The sequence below is a fragment of the Trichomonas vaginalis genome, chromosome V (genome assembly GCF_026262505.1).
Source record: "Trichomonas vaginalis G3 chromosome V, whole genome shotgun sequence".
Lineage (NCBI taxonomy): Eukaryota > Parabasalia > Trichomonadida > Trichomonadidae > Trichomonas > Trichomonas vaginalis.
Genome location: NC_067207.1, coordinates 5867093 through 5883962, shown reverse-complemented (window position 1 = coordinate 5883962; position 16870 = coordinate 5867093). Strand labels below are relative to the sequence as shown.

The window sequence follows — 16870 nt, the reverse complement described above, 5'->3', positions numbered from 1 at the left end:
CAAAACATTGACGAAGAAGTCTTGACAAAACATATACGATGAAGTCATGACAAAACATTGACGATGAAGTCATGACAAAACATTGACGATGAAGTCATGACAAAACATTGACGATGAAGTCATGACAAAACATTGACGATGAAGTCATGACAAAACATTGACGAAGAAGTCATGACAAAACATTGACGATGAAGTCATGACAAAACATTGACGATGAAGTCATGACAAAACATTGACGATGAAGTCATGACAAAACATTGACGATGAAGTCATGACAAAACATAGACAAGAAAGTTCATGAGAAATTAGATGAAGAAGAACTTGACAAAACATTGACGATGAAGTTTTGACAAAACATAGACAAGAAAGTTCATGAGAAATTAGATGAAGAAGAACTTGACAAAACATTGACGATGAAGTTTTGACAAAACATTGACGATGAAGTCTTGACAAAACATAGACAAGAAAGTTCATGAGAAATTAGATGAAGAAGAACTTGACAAAACATTGACAAGAAAGTTCATGAGAAATTAGATGAAGAAGAACTTGACAAAACATTGACGATGAAGTTTTGACAAAACATTGACGATGAAGTCTTGACAAAACATAGACAAGAAAGTTCATGAGAAATTAGATGAAGAAGAACTTGACAAAACATTGACGATGAAGTCTTGACAAAACATTGACGAAGAAGTCTTGACAAAACATATACGATGAAGTCATGACAAAACATTGACGATGAAGTCATGACAAAACATTGACGATGAAGTCATGACAAAACATTGACGATGAAGTCATGACAAAACATTGACGATGAAGTCATGACAAAACATTGACGATGAAGTCATGACAAAACATTGACGAAGAAGTCATGACAAAACATTGACGAAGAAGTCTTGACAAAACATTGACGAAGAAGTCTTGACAAAACATATACGATGAAGTCATGACAAAACATATACGATGAAGTCATGACAAAGTCTTTACGATGAAGTCATGACAAAACATTGACGAAGAAGTCATGACAAAACATTGACGAAGAAGTCTTGACAAAACATTGACGAAGAAGTCTTGACAAAACATATACGATGAAGTCATGACAAAACATATACGATGAAGTCATGACAAAGTCTTTACGATGAAGTCATGACAAAACATTGACGATGAAGTCATGACAAAACATTGACGATGAAGTCATGACAAAACATTGACGAAGAAGTCATGACAAAACATTGACGATGAAGTCATGACAAAACATTGACGATGAAGTCATGACAAAACATTGACGATGAAGTCATGACAAAACATATACGATGAAGTCATGACAAAGTCTTTACGATGAAATCATGACAACAACATTGACGATGAAATCATGACAAAACATTGACGAAGAAGTCTTGACAAAACATTGACGAAGAAGTCTTGACAAAACATATACGATGAAATCATGACAACAACATTTACGAAGAAGTCTTGACAAAACATATACGATGAAATCATGACAACAACATATACGATGAAATCATGACAAAAACATAGACGATGAAATCATGACAAAACATTGACGATGAAGTCTTGACAAAACATAGACAAGAAAGTTCATGAGAAATTAGATGAAGAAGAACTTGACCATCTACCTAAACTTCCTGAAATACAACAACAAAAGCTTACTATTCCAGAATTTGAAGAAATTGAAGTCAGACCAACCGACTCAGTAGAAATAAAGAAGTTCATACGTAAGGTATGAACTATGAGTTTCTTGGATTTCATTGCAACCACAAAGTCATGGACAAAGACTGCGATATGGTATATTTCATTGACATATATAAATCTGAAGAATTTAAGACCTACGACAACTTTGTTTCGTTAGTTGCTGAATGTGTATGGCATTTTGTGAAGAATATACCAATCGCCGGAATTCCGGCGATTGCTTTTTATACAAAATTCGTGCAGGAATTCCGGATGAAATCAAACAGGTTAGAGGAACGTATGTAGACCCAAGACTTCTAAACTATATAGCAATGTGGGCTTCTCCAAAATATTGTATAGCAGTTGGAAAAATTCTGGACTCCATAGACAAGAAAGTTCATGAGAAATTAGATGAAGAAGAACTTGAAGATACAGTAGAGAATGCAAAACCTTTGTTCGAAGAAGAAGTTAGAAAAAATGTGCTTAAACAAATAGAACATGAACGTGAGATATGTTATGGTTATAGAGACTCTCCATACGAACTAGACCAATGGGAACAAGAAGATTTAAAGAGAGAATTTAGAGAATATGAACTCGCTAAGATAGCATTAGAAGCTGCAGAAAAGAAGTTAAAAGTTTGGGGTCGTTTTGTACAAAAATATTGTGAGTAAATGAACCATATATTTTTGTCATAAAGACGCAAAGCGGCGGGGCATAGCCCATGACCAAAAAATATATTTTAGGGTAGATGGTTTTTAGGTGGAACCAGGTCACCAGGTCCCTCGGTCCCTCGGTCCCTCGGTCAACTAACATCTTTTTGAAAATGGTGACAACATGACATTTTGACAACAACACAGGAAATAGACTTCATCGTATATGTTTTGTTAAGACTTCATCGTAATGAGCGTAAATCAGACAAAAATATATTTTAGGTTAGATGGTTTTTAGGTGAGACCAGGTCACCAGGTCCCTCGGTCCCTCGGTCAACTAACATCTTTTTGAAAATGGTGACAACATGACATTTTGACAACAACACAGGAAATAGACTTCATCGTATATGTTTTGTCATGATTTCATCGTAATGAGCGTAAATCAGACAAAAATATATTTTAGTTTTATTGTAAGAACATGTTAGCAACAACAGCACCAAACTCGTTAGTCATGAACCCAACTTCAATGTTAGTAGAAATGAAAAGCTTCATTCCTTCTTCATATACTTTCGAAACAGAAATCCAGAAGATAAAGCAAGAACTTCTCCAAGGAGATTTAGATTGCACTGCAAAAGATGAAGAAAATGAAGAATATCTTTATGAAATGCAGGATATTATTGACCATCTACCTAAACTTCCTGAAATACAACAACAAAAGCTTACTATTCCAGAATTTGAAGAAATTGAAGTCAGACCAACCGACTCAGTAGAAATAAAGAAGTTCATACGTAAGGTATGAACTATGAGTTTCTTGGATTTCATTGCAACCACAAAGTCATGGACAAAGACTGCGATATGGTATATTTCATTGACATATATAAATCTGAAGAATTTAAGACCTACGACAACTTTGTTTCGTTAGTTGCTGAATGTGTATGGCAGATAAGAGATAAAGATAGAAGAGGTAAAGTATGGAACGGACAAATAAAACCAGCAGCCTTTGAGTTAAAGAAAACCATTTACGCCTTAGTCGTACTTGCAGGTAAGGTTTCAATGTACAATGCTAAAATGAACCCACAATGTTCAAAATGTAAAGCAGCAATGAGGAAATATAACTACTCCGTCAAAGAGATAGAACGTATGCGAAACGACTATGCTGACTTAAAGAAAGAAGCAGAGAAACCAGCAGAAGATAAAATGGACATGTTGACATTTCTAAACAAAAACTATCCAACTGCTGACGATTTCCTTCTATCTGACGTCAAGAAGAAATATAAAGAAACATTCGGCATTGTTAAAACTTTTGACATACTGACAGAAGAAATAGAAGCTACAAAACTGTTTAGGATTTCAAATATACATCGTACAATTCATGTAAAACGCTTATAAAAAAAGATGTTAGTTGACCGAGTGACCTGGTGACCTGGTTCCACCTAAAAACCATCTACCCTAAAATATATTTTTGCTGAAAAAATGACCAAAAATCATGATATAACTGTATTTTTTTGACGAAGAGAACTTTGACACTTCGTAAAAAAAATCCCTGAAATCGTGAAAAAATGACCAAAAATCATGATATAACTGTATTTTTTTGACGAAGAGAACTTTGACACTTCGTAAAAAAATCCCTGAAATCGTGAAAAAATGACCAAAAATCATGATATAACTGTATTTTTTTGACGAAGAGAACTTTGACACTTCGTAAAAAAAATCCCTGAAATCGTGAAAAAATGACCAAAAATCATGATATAACTGTATTTTTTTGACGAAGAGAACTTTGACACTTCGTAAAAAAACTCTATGAAATCGTGAAAAAAATGACCAAATTTCATGAATTTCCTCATATTTTTGCTACCCTCGAAAAACCGAGGATAGAGATTCCGTACGAAAATCGTAAAAAAAACTCATGAAAATCGTGAAAAAATGCGACCCAGACTTTTTTCGGGGTCGCCAAAACTCTATGAAAATCGTAAAAAAAATCCCTGAAATCGTGAAAAAATGCGAGTAAGTAAAAAATCTTACTCGCCAAAACTCTATGAAAATCGTGAAAAAAACTCATGAAAATCGTAAAAAAATGCGAGCAGGTAAAAAAACCCAGTCGCCAAAACTCTATGAAAATCGTGAAAAAATGACCAAAAATCATGATATAACTGTATTTTTTTGACGAAGAGAACTTTTACACTTCGTAAAAAAAATCCCTGAAATCATATCTTTTATACAAGATAGAAAAAAAAAGTTAGTTTTATTTTTTTTTATTTTTTTATTTTGTATGTAAGAACAGAAAATGACAAACATTGAGTTTGAAACAGTTAAAAAGATAGACAATGACACCAAAATGGTTAGAATTGGTGATTTAAACGTAAGATACTCAAAGAAATACAACAAATATTCTTTGTCAGACATTCTAACACTATCTGAAAAGAAAGCAAAGGACTGGGTTAGAAATGCTTCAACTCAGAAAATTTTGACAAGAAATCCTGAGCTTATGATATCGGTAAGATTCTATGGAACAAGAGCATATCTTATAGACAAAAGTCTTATACCAATAGTTTTGTTATGGTTAGACCCAGTTGTTGGATATAACTTCATAACAAATGGTTCATTCGATACGGAACGTTGCAGTGAAGGCTTACTTTACATCGTTCAGAAACCGAAGGACTTCAATACAAAGAGATATAAGATAGGAAGAACATATAATATAACTCAAAGATATGACAATACAGTCAATAGAGTCAAGGTTGTGTTTGTTAACGATATGAGAGCTGCTGAAACAGAACTACTTGAAAAGTTTGAGAAAATGTATGGTGCTCCCACGAAAGGTAAAGAAACGTTTGAAGTAGATGAGATAGATAGTGCTATAAAATTATTTGACGAAGTTGCTGAAAAATACATGTAAAGCGTTTATTTTTGGTCTTTTATACAAGATAGAAAATAACGCTAGTTTTTTATAAAATATTTTTTTTATTTTGTATGTAAAGACAGATATGTCAACATCAGAGAACACAACAACTGCTATCGTTCATGAAGCTATAGATGAAGAATACGAGTGGGTTCAGTATAACAAACAGTTACGTCTCATTCGTTCGGTCAAAGATGACATGTACCAAATGCAAAGTATTTTGAATGCTCTTCGTTCTACAAAGCAAGCATATCATTGGTTTGAAAACCAACAGACAAAAGAACTTTTAGAAGAATTTCCTCATATGTTTGCGACCCTCGAAAAATCGAGGGTCGAGATTCCGTACGAAAATCGTAAAAATTTGCCAAATGGTTTGAGAGGTTGGTATGTACATAGACTTTTAGTAAATGCTGTTGCAATGTGGGCTTCACCTCGCTATGCTTGTTATATTTTCATGATGTTAGATGAAATTCATAGACAAGAACGTGAAGAGCTAGAGAACAAGCTTGAAGCAAAAGACAAAAACATACAGAAAAGAATACCACGTTCGGTACCAAAAGGAAAGGAAAAGAACTATAAGTATATGATTTATACTGAAGAGATGGAAAATGAAGAAGACAGAGATATGGTTATGTTGCATTTAGTCAGAAGAAACAACAAAAGCTTTTACGACCTTGCTAAGATTTACAAATCTGACAGAAATTGGTTCTATCGCGAAAACTTACCGATTTCAATGACCCCAAATGAAGATGTGAAACAAATAGTTCAAGATACGTTACCTCAAACACACTATGATATGAAAGGTTGTACAATACTTACATTCAAAGAAGATTTGCCATTGTTAAAGGAAAAAATAACAGAGTATTTTGACAACTTCAAACAAGCAGAGTAAATGAACCATTTATTTTTCAAGCTTGACACCAAAGATGGCTCAGGTAGCTCTATAAGGTAAATTGTCTTGTCAAATCCTTCTGGCATTCCGAGTCCTTCCTTCCAACAGGAAAAAAATTTCCTTCCAACAGGAAAAAAATTTCCTTCCTACAGGAAAAAAATTTCCTTCCTACAGGAAAAAAATTTCCTTCCTACAGGAAAAAATTTTCCTTCCGACAGGAAAAAATTTTCCTTCCGACAGGAAAAATTTTTCCAGTTGTCCGTCCGTAAACCATTCAAATTTTCGAAAATTGAGAACTTTTTGGTCGAACTTCAGAAAAAGTTTTTCCTTCCGACAGGAAAAGTTTTTCCTTCCGACAGGAAAAATTTTTCCTTCCGACAGGAAAATATTTTCCCGACAACTGGAAAATATTTTCCCGACAACTGGAAGAACTCTTCCTTCCGACAGGACACAAACGGACGACTGACATTCCTCTTCCTGAATGCCTTCCAAAGCCAGAAGAACCGAAAGCTGCAGAACCACAACAGACTAAGACTCAAACACTTACATTTTTCAAGCTTGTCTTGAAACAATTTGAACTTTGTTTGCGTAGATATGAATTCTGAAAGAAGTATGAGGGTCTTGTATGACTTTGTACTTCTCCCATAGTTCATGTCTGTCAAACTTACCTGCCATGGACTCTTTCATAAGTTCCATGAAATCGTCTTCGGACAATCCGGGGAAAAGTATAATATCAGTAAGTATTCTTTTAACATCCTTACTTAAACTCTTGGCTGTCTGTACACAAATGACAACTGAGATGTTAAAGTGTCTGAGCTTCTTAAGAATCCGACACATGTCTTGTTCTCTGTTCTTTAACAAAGGATGAGAAGCAAAGTCATCTAAGATAAGAAGACATCTGTGAGGGTAAGTCTTCCAATCGTAAGATTGCAATTTCTTCGAAAGGTACTCAATCTCTTTCTGTTTGTTTCTGAAGTGTTTCTTCTCTAATATTCTCTGCATTTCCTCATTTGGGTCTTTAAACTTCGAGTTTATATACTCATTTATAGCATTGTACTTCAAAACTCTTCTTTGGTACTTCTTTATCCAATCTAACAACTCAGAGTCTTTTATACATACTAACTTAGACTTCTTTATAATATCTTTGAACGAATTGACGGTTTGGTCAAATTGACCCGAAGTACTACAAATGACTACTAACTCATAGAATGGGTTCTTCTCATCTAGTTCTTGTTGTTGTGCAGCCATTTTAAGATAAGTGAAAGTCTTACCCGACCCAGGTGGTGCGATTAGACCTGTTATACCATTCTGAGCAAATAAGAACTTGTCATGTATGGGTTTTATCTGAGCATTTTCTAACTTCACCTTGTTCTTGTTTAAAACATTCTCAAATTTCTTGTCAATGTCAGCAAACTTTTTTTCTAACATATTTTTAGAAAAATTAAAATTTTTATCTTTTAGAAAATGTCTAGCGATTTCGCTATTTATATTCGTGACAAACTTTTCGACAGCAAAACATCTGTCGACCATAAAATCTTACATAGTGTAAACAAGAAAGGGGAATTTGTTCTAAAGTTCTGTTTCTGGGAATATGACAAGAACCATAAAACATTAAGCAGAGCAGTCTTAAAATTTGTCAATGACAGACTTGTTGACAGAGATGACGCCTCTTGGAGAGATGAAGTCCAACAAAACTTCTTAGAATGCAAAGAAGACACATGCGCTGTTCTTGAAAATGAAATAGAAAACAGAATAGAAGAGCTATTAAATGACAAAGAACTTTTACAAAAATATGGTTCTGAGAAGTTTGACATAACTCCACCAGAGAAGAAGAAGAGAGAAAAGAAAGAAAAGAAAGTAGAAGAAGAGAAGAAAGAACCAGAGCCAGAGAAAAAGAAATTTGACATGTAAAAATAAAATTTTATTTTTAGAACATTTCTGGGTCAATGTCAATGTTCTCTTCCTCTTTAGGAGCAAACACTGGCTTAGACTCTAAAATCTTTTTACCCAATTTACCTTGAACTTCAACTATCTTAGACTCATAATATTCATAGTCGTCTGCTTTCTTTGGTTCATAAGGTATAACAAGTTTGTATGCTTTGCCTTCTTTAAGGTTTGAAAACCTTCTGTCAAAACTTTCTTTGACTGTTAACAAACCTTCTATGTCTAAGTCTTCAAATTTCGCACCATTTTTAGTCACAATAGCAAACTTAACTGGTTCGATGTTCCAAACTTTGTCAAATGTAGACTTTTCAAAATGGTAGAAGTAAACATTCAAATATGTGAATGGGTCTAGTTCTTCTTTAAGTCCTGACATGTACTTGTTTACTGAGATGAATTTTGTCATCTTTTCTATCGGATAAAAAAATATTTTTTTTTAAAATTTACTCAGAAAAATTTTTCTTTGTATATACACCATTCTGTACGTCTAAAAGACTTTTGACATTTGCCAAGAATGTTCGTTTAGACGCTGTCATATAACCATACTCTTGACAATTATTGTTTATATTCATGTACAATGACCTTTCATCAAACACTCAAAGTCAGTTTCATCTATGAACAGTTCATATACACTCTTGTTTGCTTCTAACAATGTTTGTCTCTCTTCGGTATGTGGAATTTGTCTTGGATTGAACTTAGAAATATCTAATGTCATGAAATATGAGAACAAGTGGTTGTAAAAGTCAGATGTCAAAGTTTCTGCTAAGTCGTCAAAATATTCTGTATCTTGCATATGAGAATCTGACGTTCTGACAACTACATATCTTCTGTCAGAACTTTCTAACTTCATCGGAACGGCATTGTTTGAAACCATAATGAAATTTGCAACATTTTCAAAACTCTTTGGTCTTTATATTTTCTTTCAACAACTCCAACTTTGTCTGTTATAAGACTCTTCAAAGCATCTGAGTTCAAACTTTTGTTGTATCTATACTTTGAAGTTCGTTACATACTATAAGTTTCATATTCTCTATTGAAGAGTTAAATTTACCGCAGATGTTTTCTAAGTTTGTCATATTCGGATTCGAATAGCCCTCTAACAGTTTGCATAAGATATCTGTAAAGAAAGTGTTCTTACCTGTTCCTTGTTTTCCAATTATGATGAGAGCAGTTTCATTTTTAGCACTTGGATTTGTAAGATGTTTGCAAAACCAACATAAGATATACTCATAGACTCTTTCGTTTCCATTGCATATAATTTTCTTTGACATGTCTAACCAAGCTCTATAACATTTTCTTTCCATTCTACTTGTTCGTATTTATATCCAGTGAAGATAGAATAGAAGTTGGAGAAGGTGTATAGAACTTTTACCACGAACTGAAAAATCATCTAACTTTGACAATAAGATATCCCAAGCATCTAACATCTTCATACCAACTTGTACGACTTTTATTTTCTTAAGTTTCTGTTTACATTCTTGTTCTGAAAACTATTGTCGCTTTAGGTTTGTTAAAGACTACATCCCATTCTTTCATAACATAACATTCTGGGGCAGAGTCGACATAAATGACTAAACGTTTCAAATTCTCGACTGCTTTGTTATAGTCTCTAAATGGACACATATTTCTGAAGGCTTGGAAGTCATAAAAATCTGAAACATCTATTCTGTACATTTTTATAAAAATAAAAAAAATATTTTTTTATTCTTGAGCTATTTGTTGCATTTGTTCCATTTGTTGCATTTGTTCTTGAGCTATTTGTTGTTGAAGTTGTTCTTGTAGTACAATACTTTCACCAGTTGCATCTTCCAATTCGAAACTTTCTGCCGTCATTGACAAATACATAGGACATAAAAGTTTTACAGGAACAAAGTTTGCGTCAACTAATGTCAACGTTATACTTGCCAAAGTGTTTGAGTTCACTAAGGTTGAAAATTCTGCATTCGAATGAACAATAGCAAACCAGCAGAGAATGTGTTGTTTATACGCATGAGTATCTTTTGGTCATAGTAGTTTCTGTCGACATTCGAATAGCACTTTGAACCTAAGTTTGAAACAATATATAAAATAGGTGTACTTAAAGTCAATGGAATAGACAAACCTTGTATGACACCTTTTCCTGTTATAGGAAATTGTTGGTAGTAAAAAACCAGATATAAGTTTTGTATTATAGCTCATATCGTTTATAGTAAACTCAGTCGACATCCAAACATAATGAAACCTGCTCTAGTTGCAGCACATGTTACACCCGTCCTTAAAGTATTAAATAAGTCAAAAACCTGTTGGTGGTATATCTGAGTAAGTATCTTCAAAGGAGTATTTTTTACCATTCACAACAATAAAATCTTCTGGTGTCAAAAGAGCAAAACAGGCTTTAGTCGTCATTGTGTTTAAGGTTAGTTTACAATATCGTCCTTGAGGACTTTGTAAGTTTGTTGTTATAGAATTATATGACTCAGGTTTTAGTCGTAATAGTATAACCACTATGTCTTCTGCCATTTACATATATTTAAAAGTTTTTCTGAAAGTGGAGAGAAAACTTCATCTAAACTTTCACATGGCGTTTCTTGAAGTTCTCTGTCTAAGAAGTTCAAATATTTTTGTTAAAGACATAGAACTTTCCTTTGTCTACACGAACAAACAAAACAGGGTCTTTCATATCGTTCAAAAGTGTGTAAAGTCCTTTACATGAAATAAGTCTATATTATTTTTCTTCAAACATCTTTCAAGAAGTTTTGACTTTTTACTTAGCAACTAAATTTTAATGAAATGTTGTGTCGTCAAATATTTTTATAACGTCTGGGAAACTATATTTTAAGTTCAACGTTTCACCTCCTTTCATAACGTATATCTTGTCAATGACATTATATGAAACACCACAGCAAGCAATGTCGGGTTCTATTTCTTTGATGTTTATATCGTCTGCCTCTGTCAAAAGTTTCAATAGTTTCTTTCAAAACTTCATGAGGTGCAATGACATATGAGTTCATTTTACAGGGTTGTGTTCGACCAAGTTTAACATTATACCTAAAGCTTGACAAATCTTCTCCTGAGTTTTAAGTTTGTCTTTCAGTTGTTGGTAGTCGTTTCGAATATCTGCAACAGAACTTAAGTCTCTGCTAACTTCAGGATATGTTGGTTGTTCTTTTACAGGAACTATTGTTATACCATCTTCGTCTTCGTATGGTTTCCCCATTTCAACATCTCTGTCTTTGACATTGACAATAACACTTTGACTGTTTGTTTGAGTTGGTGAATTTAACTTCACATCTGCCACCGCCATTAAACCTTTTGAAACACTTACGCTTCTATTTTTCGGAAATGACATTTTACTTAGAATAAAAATATGGACGTATTTGAGTATCTCTTCGAATTGAAGCAAAACAAAGTTTACACACACAAACAATACAAGTTCATTGACAGAAATAGTTCTTTACACAAACAATGGAAAAATGTTATAGAATAGCAGTCTTTGCTGAACCAAAATATTTTCATAAAGCAAAGAAAGTTGGTATAACTGAAATGGGTGAAAGTTTCTTGACGTTGACAAAAATATAACAACAAAACTGACCGATATTTCTAAAGGTAAGTTTATAATACAATATTATGTCAAAACTGGCGTACTGTCAATATTTGATGGAGAGAAGTCAGTTCAAGAACAACTTACTGACCTGCTGCCAAAATCTGCTCGATGGAAGCTGTCGTTATGCCAATCTGTGGAGCCCCAGCAGGTTTCATCGAACGAATCTTCAAAAGAGCATCTTCCGTGAAAGTGCTATTGGTTTTGTAAACTTCTTTGCTTTCAATTCATCTGGACCGTCTCTGTCACCAGTATATTGTATTTGAACTGTACCAACAGTTGAAATACCACCCATAAAGTCTTCTGAGTCAGCAAATGGAATGCCAAGCCAAAAGTTTGAACGGTCTCCATTTGTATATTGAGTTTTTTGACCTCCTGTATGAGTCCATACTTTCACATATGGCATAATAGAACTTTGCATTTCAGGGTTAATGGTTGTTGTGAAGTTGTTGTTAAAGTTCATAGCATCTAATGTCAAGTTGTATGACCTCATATCCTCAACTGTAGAATATTCTTCTCTTGGATAATATTTGCCATCTATGTTTATATGATATTTAATACCAGGGTTGTAGAAACAAGAATAGTCATTTATAGTTCGTCTGAACAGTACAAACATAGTATCTGCATGTTTCATTGCAGTTGTTAAGGCAATATCTGTTCTTGCACCTGGGTCAGCACTTTGGTTTCCAACTTCACCTGCAAAGTCTTTGACAGATATTTGGTGTATAGGGAACATAAGTGGAACTGCAATATATTTGGCAGCTAAAGCATTTGAAATATCTGGGTCCAACATATAGACTGCAAGTCTGCTTTCTATTCTCTTGCATTCAAATTTTTCGCATGTGAACTTAACTGGGTCCCAAGCAGTTCCAGCAGCATTGAAATAATAGTTTACTTCAGTGTTGAGGTTTGAGAAACCAAAGTCTAAGTCAACTTTGTCTTTGCAAAATTCGGCGAATGACGTTTGATTTGTTCCCTTTACGTCTGTAAGAGTGAATGGGTCTTGTGTTGGTGCAATGACTAAGTTATTTTTGCTTGGAGTAAGTTCGATAGAAATTTTTCCTGCCCAGTTTGGCAAGTATCTTAAAAACCTGAAGATAAGGAAAGATGACAAAGGAACTCTAAGTTTCAGTTTTACTTTGGTTACTGCTGCTGCAGTTTGTCCAGAAAGGTTAACATAAACTCCTGGAACGTTAGGGTCAAGTCTTCTTATTTTCTCAATAGTTGCATACTGGTCTGTTTGTTCTCTAGCTTGTGGTTGTACTGAGTTTCTTAAAGCGAACCATTCATAGTTTGCCCATGTTACTGTTTGAACTAAGTCAGAGTTAGAATATATCTTATATCCCATGAAAACTTCTGGAGCATATTGGTATCCGACATAGAAAATTCCATTGCAACCTTTCTTGTCAGACAACTTGGCAGAAGGTTTTATTTCAATGTCTTGTTCCACGTATAAGAATGAGTTGTCAATAGAAATAATATGAAACCTGTCGCAAGCAATATCTACTGTTGTTGAAGAACCTTCTCCAAACTCACCTACGTTTCCATAAGAAACAGCAGTTGTATATTCGTAAGTTCCAGGAACTATTTCTGACCTTCTAATGGCATTGTCGCATTCGTTATACCATTCGGAAACATTTCCATTCATGGCATCCAAAACTGTTGGCGTTATATTCTGAGCGGCGTACATTTCATATGGGTAAAAATATAGAATAGTTGGATTTATGTGTCATAATAGAACCCACTCGGACCAAGCTTTACTTTCTTCCTGACTGAGTTTTTAACTCTTCTTTTTCCTTCATTGCCACTACTTTCACTACTTTCACTTTGTTCTACTCTTCTCTTCTTCTTTGGTGTCGCTTTTGGTAACTTGCCCTCTGCTTCAAGTTGTTGCATCTTTGCCTCATGTTCATCTAGTATGTTGCAAATTTTCCATGCCCTTTTTGCCTTTTGGCTCTGGTCGCCCACCTCAGGTAACCTATATCCTAGAAAGAGTTTGTCATAGTTTGTATTTGAGTCTTCGCGTATTGTTTGCATGACTCTTTCCTGAGTTTCCGGTTCAAGCTCTTCAAACAGAGCCTGTCCATATGGAATAAGCTTGTTTCCAAATATATGTTTTTGTAGCCATTCTGGTTTTCTTTCCATGTTACCAACAATATCTTTTGTGAATGGGAAAGCTTTTACCCAACGTTTCAGTCTTGCGTCGTTTATTTCTGTAGTTGGTTTTATTTTGTCATGGAACATGTTTTTCAATACTAACATTTCATTTGGTACTGTCCATTTGAGTTTTCTTAAATATTCATCCCTTCTCGGTTCATTGTCTGCAAAGTAAGTTTTTATGACATTTTGTAAACTTTCGTTTGCAAGGTCATGTACAATAGGTTCTCTTCCTTCTCTCTCCCTAACTTTCTTTCTAAACTCTTCACCAAATATACCATCTTTATGGTTCTGTGTAGTTCTTTGAGATAAATGTTTTAGAACGTCAGGTGTTATATTTCCATCAGCCATGTTCATTTCATACCGGTCCAAAATATCTGCATCTTTCATATCTTTCAATGGCATTAAAGCCGCGCTGAAAATACCAGCTATATCTGGTTCACCATTCACTTCCATTGCGTCTACAACTTCTTGGAATTGAGGTTGTAAGTTTATGAACCACCTATCCGGATTAGCTTTATGACCCCATCTCATTGTAGTTCCATAGTCTGCAGAAACAAAAGTAGGTTTGTTTCCATCTTGGTTGGGTTCTGAATGAACTTTAAACAATGTTTCATTTCTATATGTTTTGTTGAAATTTAACCTTTTATTTTCACCGAGTTCAGCCAAAGATTGAACGTTATATGCTCGTAAGTAAAAAGGGTTGTTGTATTTGCGTACATTTTCTTTCAGTACTTCCATTCTATGCTGAATATTTTCATCTGGTGTTGGAGTCTTTTGTATGTCGGCAAACATTTTTCGATATTCTTCTACTATGTCAGCCGAATTTTTTTAGACTCTTGGAAAAATTCCATATTCTCCGCATACACTTGTTGAGGGTCAAGATTTTTCGGCTGTTCCAAATCTTCATCTAGTTCTGTGAAGTTAGTTTCCAAAGGAGGGACTTGTTCGTTTCCTTCAGGCTCTTCTAGCTGTTGTTGCTGAACTATTTCTTCCATGTCTGGTTGTATCTGAACTTCTTCCTGTTGAGTTTCTTGTACCTCATCTGCTGGCATTTCATATATTCCGAGACCGTTTTCAACAAGTTCCCTATTTAAGTCATCCGCATTCATAAGCCTTTGTTCTTTCGTTCCGTCTCTATTTTTTACGCGTTTCATGAAGATAGTTGAATTATCATTTATCTCTGACACCAAATATCTCGGAGTAAATTCATCCATGTCATTTGGATGATATGCTATTAAATCATATCCCTTAGCGAGCTTGTATTTTCCAGGTTTGAAATTATATCCGATTTGGTGCTGAGCCATAAAGCTAAATAGGTTCGGGTCAATATTTCCTTCCTTGAACTTTCTAATAGCTTCTTTATATCTGTCACTAAAGTCAAGAGTATCTGGGTAACCATACTCTTCTTTAAGCATTTTTAAGAATTCTTGGTTTCCTTGTTCTCTACTTCTTTTATGTCCTTGCTCTGTTTGTGGTTGCTGTTGTGCAGGGTTTTGAACTGTTGGTTGCTGTGCTGGTTGTGCTGGATTTTGAACTGTTGGTTGTTGTTGTTGTTGTGCTGGATTTTGAACTGTTGGTTGTTGTTGTTGTTGTGCTGGATTTTGAACTGTTGGTTGTTGTTGTTGTTGTGCTGGATTTTGAACTGTTGGTTGTTGTGTTGGTTTTGGTGCATGCCTGTGTCTTTGTCCATGTGACGATGTAAATGTTTTAGGTAGTCCTGGTGCAGGTGCTTCTCTTGGAGGGTTTGGTGGTATATAAGTTCCACCAGCTGGCACATATGTTCCATCTGCAGCATAATGTCCTACCTGACTTTTCGTTCTTAAGAAAGCATTTACTAGGTCTGTTTTGGTCTGTTGTAACTCTTTTTCTTGACTTTCCACAACAGTTGCTCTAACGGCGTCATAGGCACTTTGAACTGCCTGTCTCGTTGCTGCATCTGTTATTTTCGTCATATTTTGTGCTACTTCTTTTAACTCTTTGTCGAAACCTTCAGACTTCAGTTTCTTTCCAGATGAGAAGTCGTTCACTAGTTTCACCTTACTATGAAGAGCTTCGAAGGCGTTCTTAAAGTCAGCATTTGTTAAAGCTTCATTTGAACTGTCTTCATCCGCTTGTATTTTTGTCCTTATTGACCCTATAAGTTGGGCTGCTTTAGCGTTGGCTTGGGCATCTAACCAGTCATTGTTAGCTTTTATATATTCTGCGCTTTTCATTGCCTTTTGCATGGCTGCGTCGTTATTTTTACTTTCTTGTGCTAAGTTTTCATACTGTACGGTTTGGTTTTGCAACTGTAAAAGTTTTTCTGCCTTTACATTTGCTTCAACTTCTTTTTTATACTCATTGCTATCCATATATGTCTTCAGGGCTTTTTGTTTTATCTCTTCATCTTTCAGTACTTTATATTGAGTAGTATGGTTTTTCAAATTTAAAACATCTTGTTCCATTTTTGCTACTTCTGCTGCTTTTTCTGACACTTTTTTCGCATATTCCTCTGTACTTAGTTCTTTCAGTTGTTCTTCTTTCTTCTTTTTCTCTACGTTTAACTCATTGAGTTTCTTTGTGTGTCTGTCATATTCTAGTTTCTTTTCGTTTTCACTTATTTGCTTCTGTATGTCTATGTTTGACTTTTTGACATCTGTTATTTGATTTTTGAGTGAACTCAAATTCATTTGACTTTGAGGGTTATAGGCTGTTCCGTCTGCAGCTCCACCATAGCCTGCCATTTTCGCTAAAAGTGCCGCTCTTAAACCTCCACTCTGTGCACCAATGACTCGGTTTAAAAGCATAGGATTGCTTGACATTTGTTGCAACATAGTGGGGTCATTCATCATTTGTTGTTGCAATTGTTGTTGTGGTGTCAGTTTTACTATTGGATGTTTCAATGCTCTCTTCCTCTTACGTATATTCTTACGTAGCTTACGTGGCATTTTAAGTGAAGTTAAAAAGCGGTTTTATACTAAACATCTTCGGGGCTAGAGGGCGCAACGCGCCTGGAAGCCCCACTACCTTTTTTTTTTGTAGGAATTTGTTTCAATATACAAATAAAACGTTTGCATTTT

The 16870-nt window shown here is 34.7% G+C and overlaps 11 protein-coding genes across 11 annotated transcripts, besides 2 other annotated features; 5 read left to right on the top strand and 6 right to left on the bottom strand.

Annotated features, from left to right (window-relative positions):
* Positions 1-1743: 1743 nt before the first annotated feature.
* Positions 1744-16828: a mobile genetic element.
* TVAGG3_0285640 (uncharacterized protein) lies at positions 1878-2360 on the top strand (the record flags this gene model as incomplete). Its single annotated transcript, XM_051228984.1, has 1 exon — positions 1878-2360. One exon carries the CDS (start codon positions 1878-1880, stop codon positions 2358-2360), a length of 483 nt encoding a protein of 160 aa, XP_051098714.1.
* On the top strand, positions 2818-3138 carry TVAGG3_0285630 (organellar and viral DNA polymerase type B; the record flags this gene model as incomplete). Its single annotated transcript, XM_051228983.1, has 1 exon — positions 2818-3138. One exon carries the CDS (start codon positions 2818-2820, stop codon positions 3136-3138), a length of 321 nt encoding a protein of 106 aa, XP_051098713.1.
* TVAGG3_0285620 (organellar and viral DNA polymerase type B) lies at positions 3177-3728 on the top strand (the record flags this gene model as incomplete). The annotated part of the gene is made up of 1 exon (XM_051228982.1): positions 3177-3728. One exon carries the CDS (start codon positions 3177-3179, stop codon positions 3726-3728), a length of 552 nt encoding a protein of 183 aa, XP_051098712.1.
* TVAGG3_0285610 (organellar and viral DNA polymerase type B) lies at positions 4849-5235 on the top strand (the record flags this gene model as incomplete). The annotated part of the gene is made up of 1 exon (XM_051228981.1): positions 4849-5235. A coding segment is annotated over one exon (387 nt), but the record flags the coding sequence as incomplete, so codon positions are not given.
* On the top strand, positions 5696-6130 carry TVAGG3_0285600 (uncharacterized protein; the record flags this gene model as incomplete). Its single annotated transcript, XM_051228980.1, has 1 exon — positions 5696-6130. The coding sequence occupies one exon, from the start codon at positions 5696-5698 to the stop codon at positions 6128-6130; it is 435 nt and encodes a 144-aa protein (XP_051098710.1).
* TVAGG3_0285590 (protein of unknown function, DUF4106 family) lies at positions 6683-7378 on the bottom strand (the record flags this gene model as incomplete). The annotated part of the gene is made up of 1 exon (XM_051228979.1): positions 6683-7378. The coding sequence occupies one exon, from the start codon at positions 7376-7378 to the stop codon at positions 6683-6685; it is 696 nt and encodes a 231-aa protein (XP_051098709.1).
* TVAGG3_0285580 (protein of unknown function, DUF4108 family) lies at positions 8058-8477 on the bottom strand (the record flags this gene model as incomplete). Its single annotated transcript, XM_051228978.1, has 1 exon — positions 8058-8477. The coding sequence occupies one exon, from the start codon at positions 8475-8477 to the stop codon at positions 8058-8060; it is 420 nt and encodes a 139-aa protein (XP_051098708.1).
* Positions 12799-13341, bottom strand: TVAGG3_0285570 (uncharacterized protein; the record flags this gene model as incomplete). Its single annotated transcript, XM_051228977.1, has 1 exon — positions 12799-13341. A coding segment is annotated over one exon (543 nt), but the record flags the coding sequence as incomplete, so codon positions are not given.
* On the bottom strand, positions 13374-14603 carry TVAGG3_0285560 (protein of unknown function, DUF4106 family; the record flags this gene model as incomplete). The annotated part of the gene is made up of 1 exon (XM_051228976.1): positions 13374-14603. The coding sequence occupies one exon, from the start codon at positions 14601-14603 to the stop codon at positions 13374-13376; it is 1230 nt and encodes a 409-aa protein (XP_051098706.1).
* TVAGG3_0285550 (protein of unknown function, DUF4106 family) lies at positions 14621-15115 on the bottom strand (the record flags this gene model as incomplete). Its single annotated transcript, XM_051228975.1, has 1 exon — positions 14621-15115. One exon carries the CDS (start codon positions 15113-15115, stop codon positions 14621-14623), a length of 495 nt encoding a protein of 164 aa, XP_051098705.1.
* TVAGG3_0285540 (protein of unknown function, DUF4106 family) lies at positions 15672-16642 on the bottom strand (the record flags this gene model as incomplete). Its single annotated transcript, XM_051228974.1, has 1 exon — positions 15672-16642. A coding segment is annotated over one exon (971 nt), but the record flags the coding sequence as incomplete, so codon positions are not given.
* Positions 16761-16828: a terminal%2Cinverted (terminal inverted repeat of Maverick-3 transposon ID:TVAGG3_0285530).
* Positions 16829-16870: the final 42 nt, after the last annotated feature.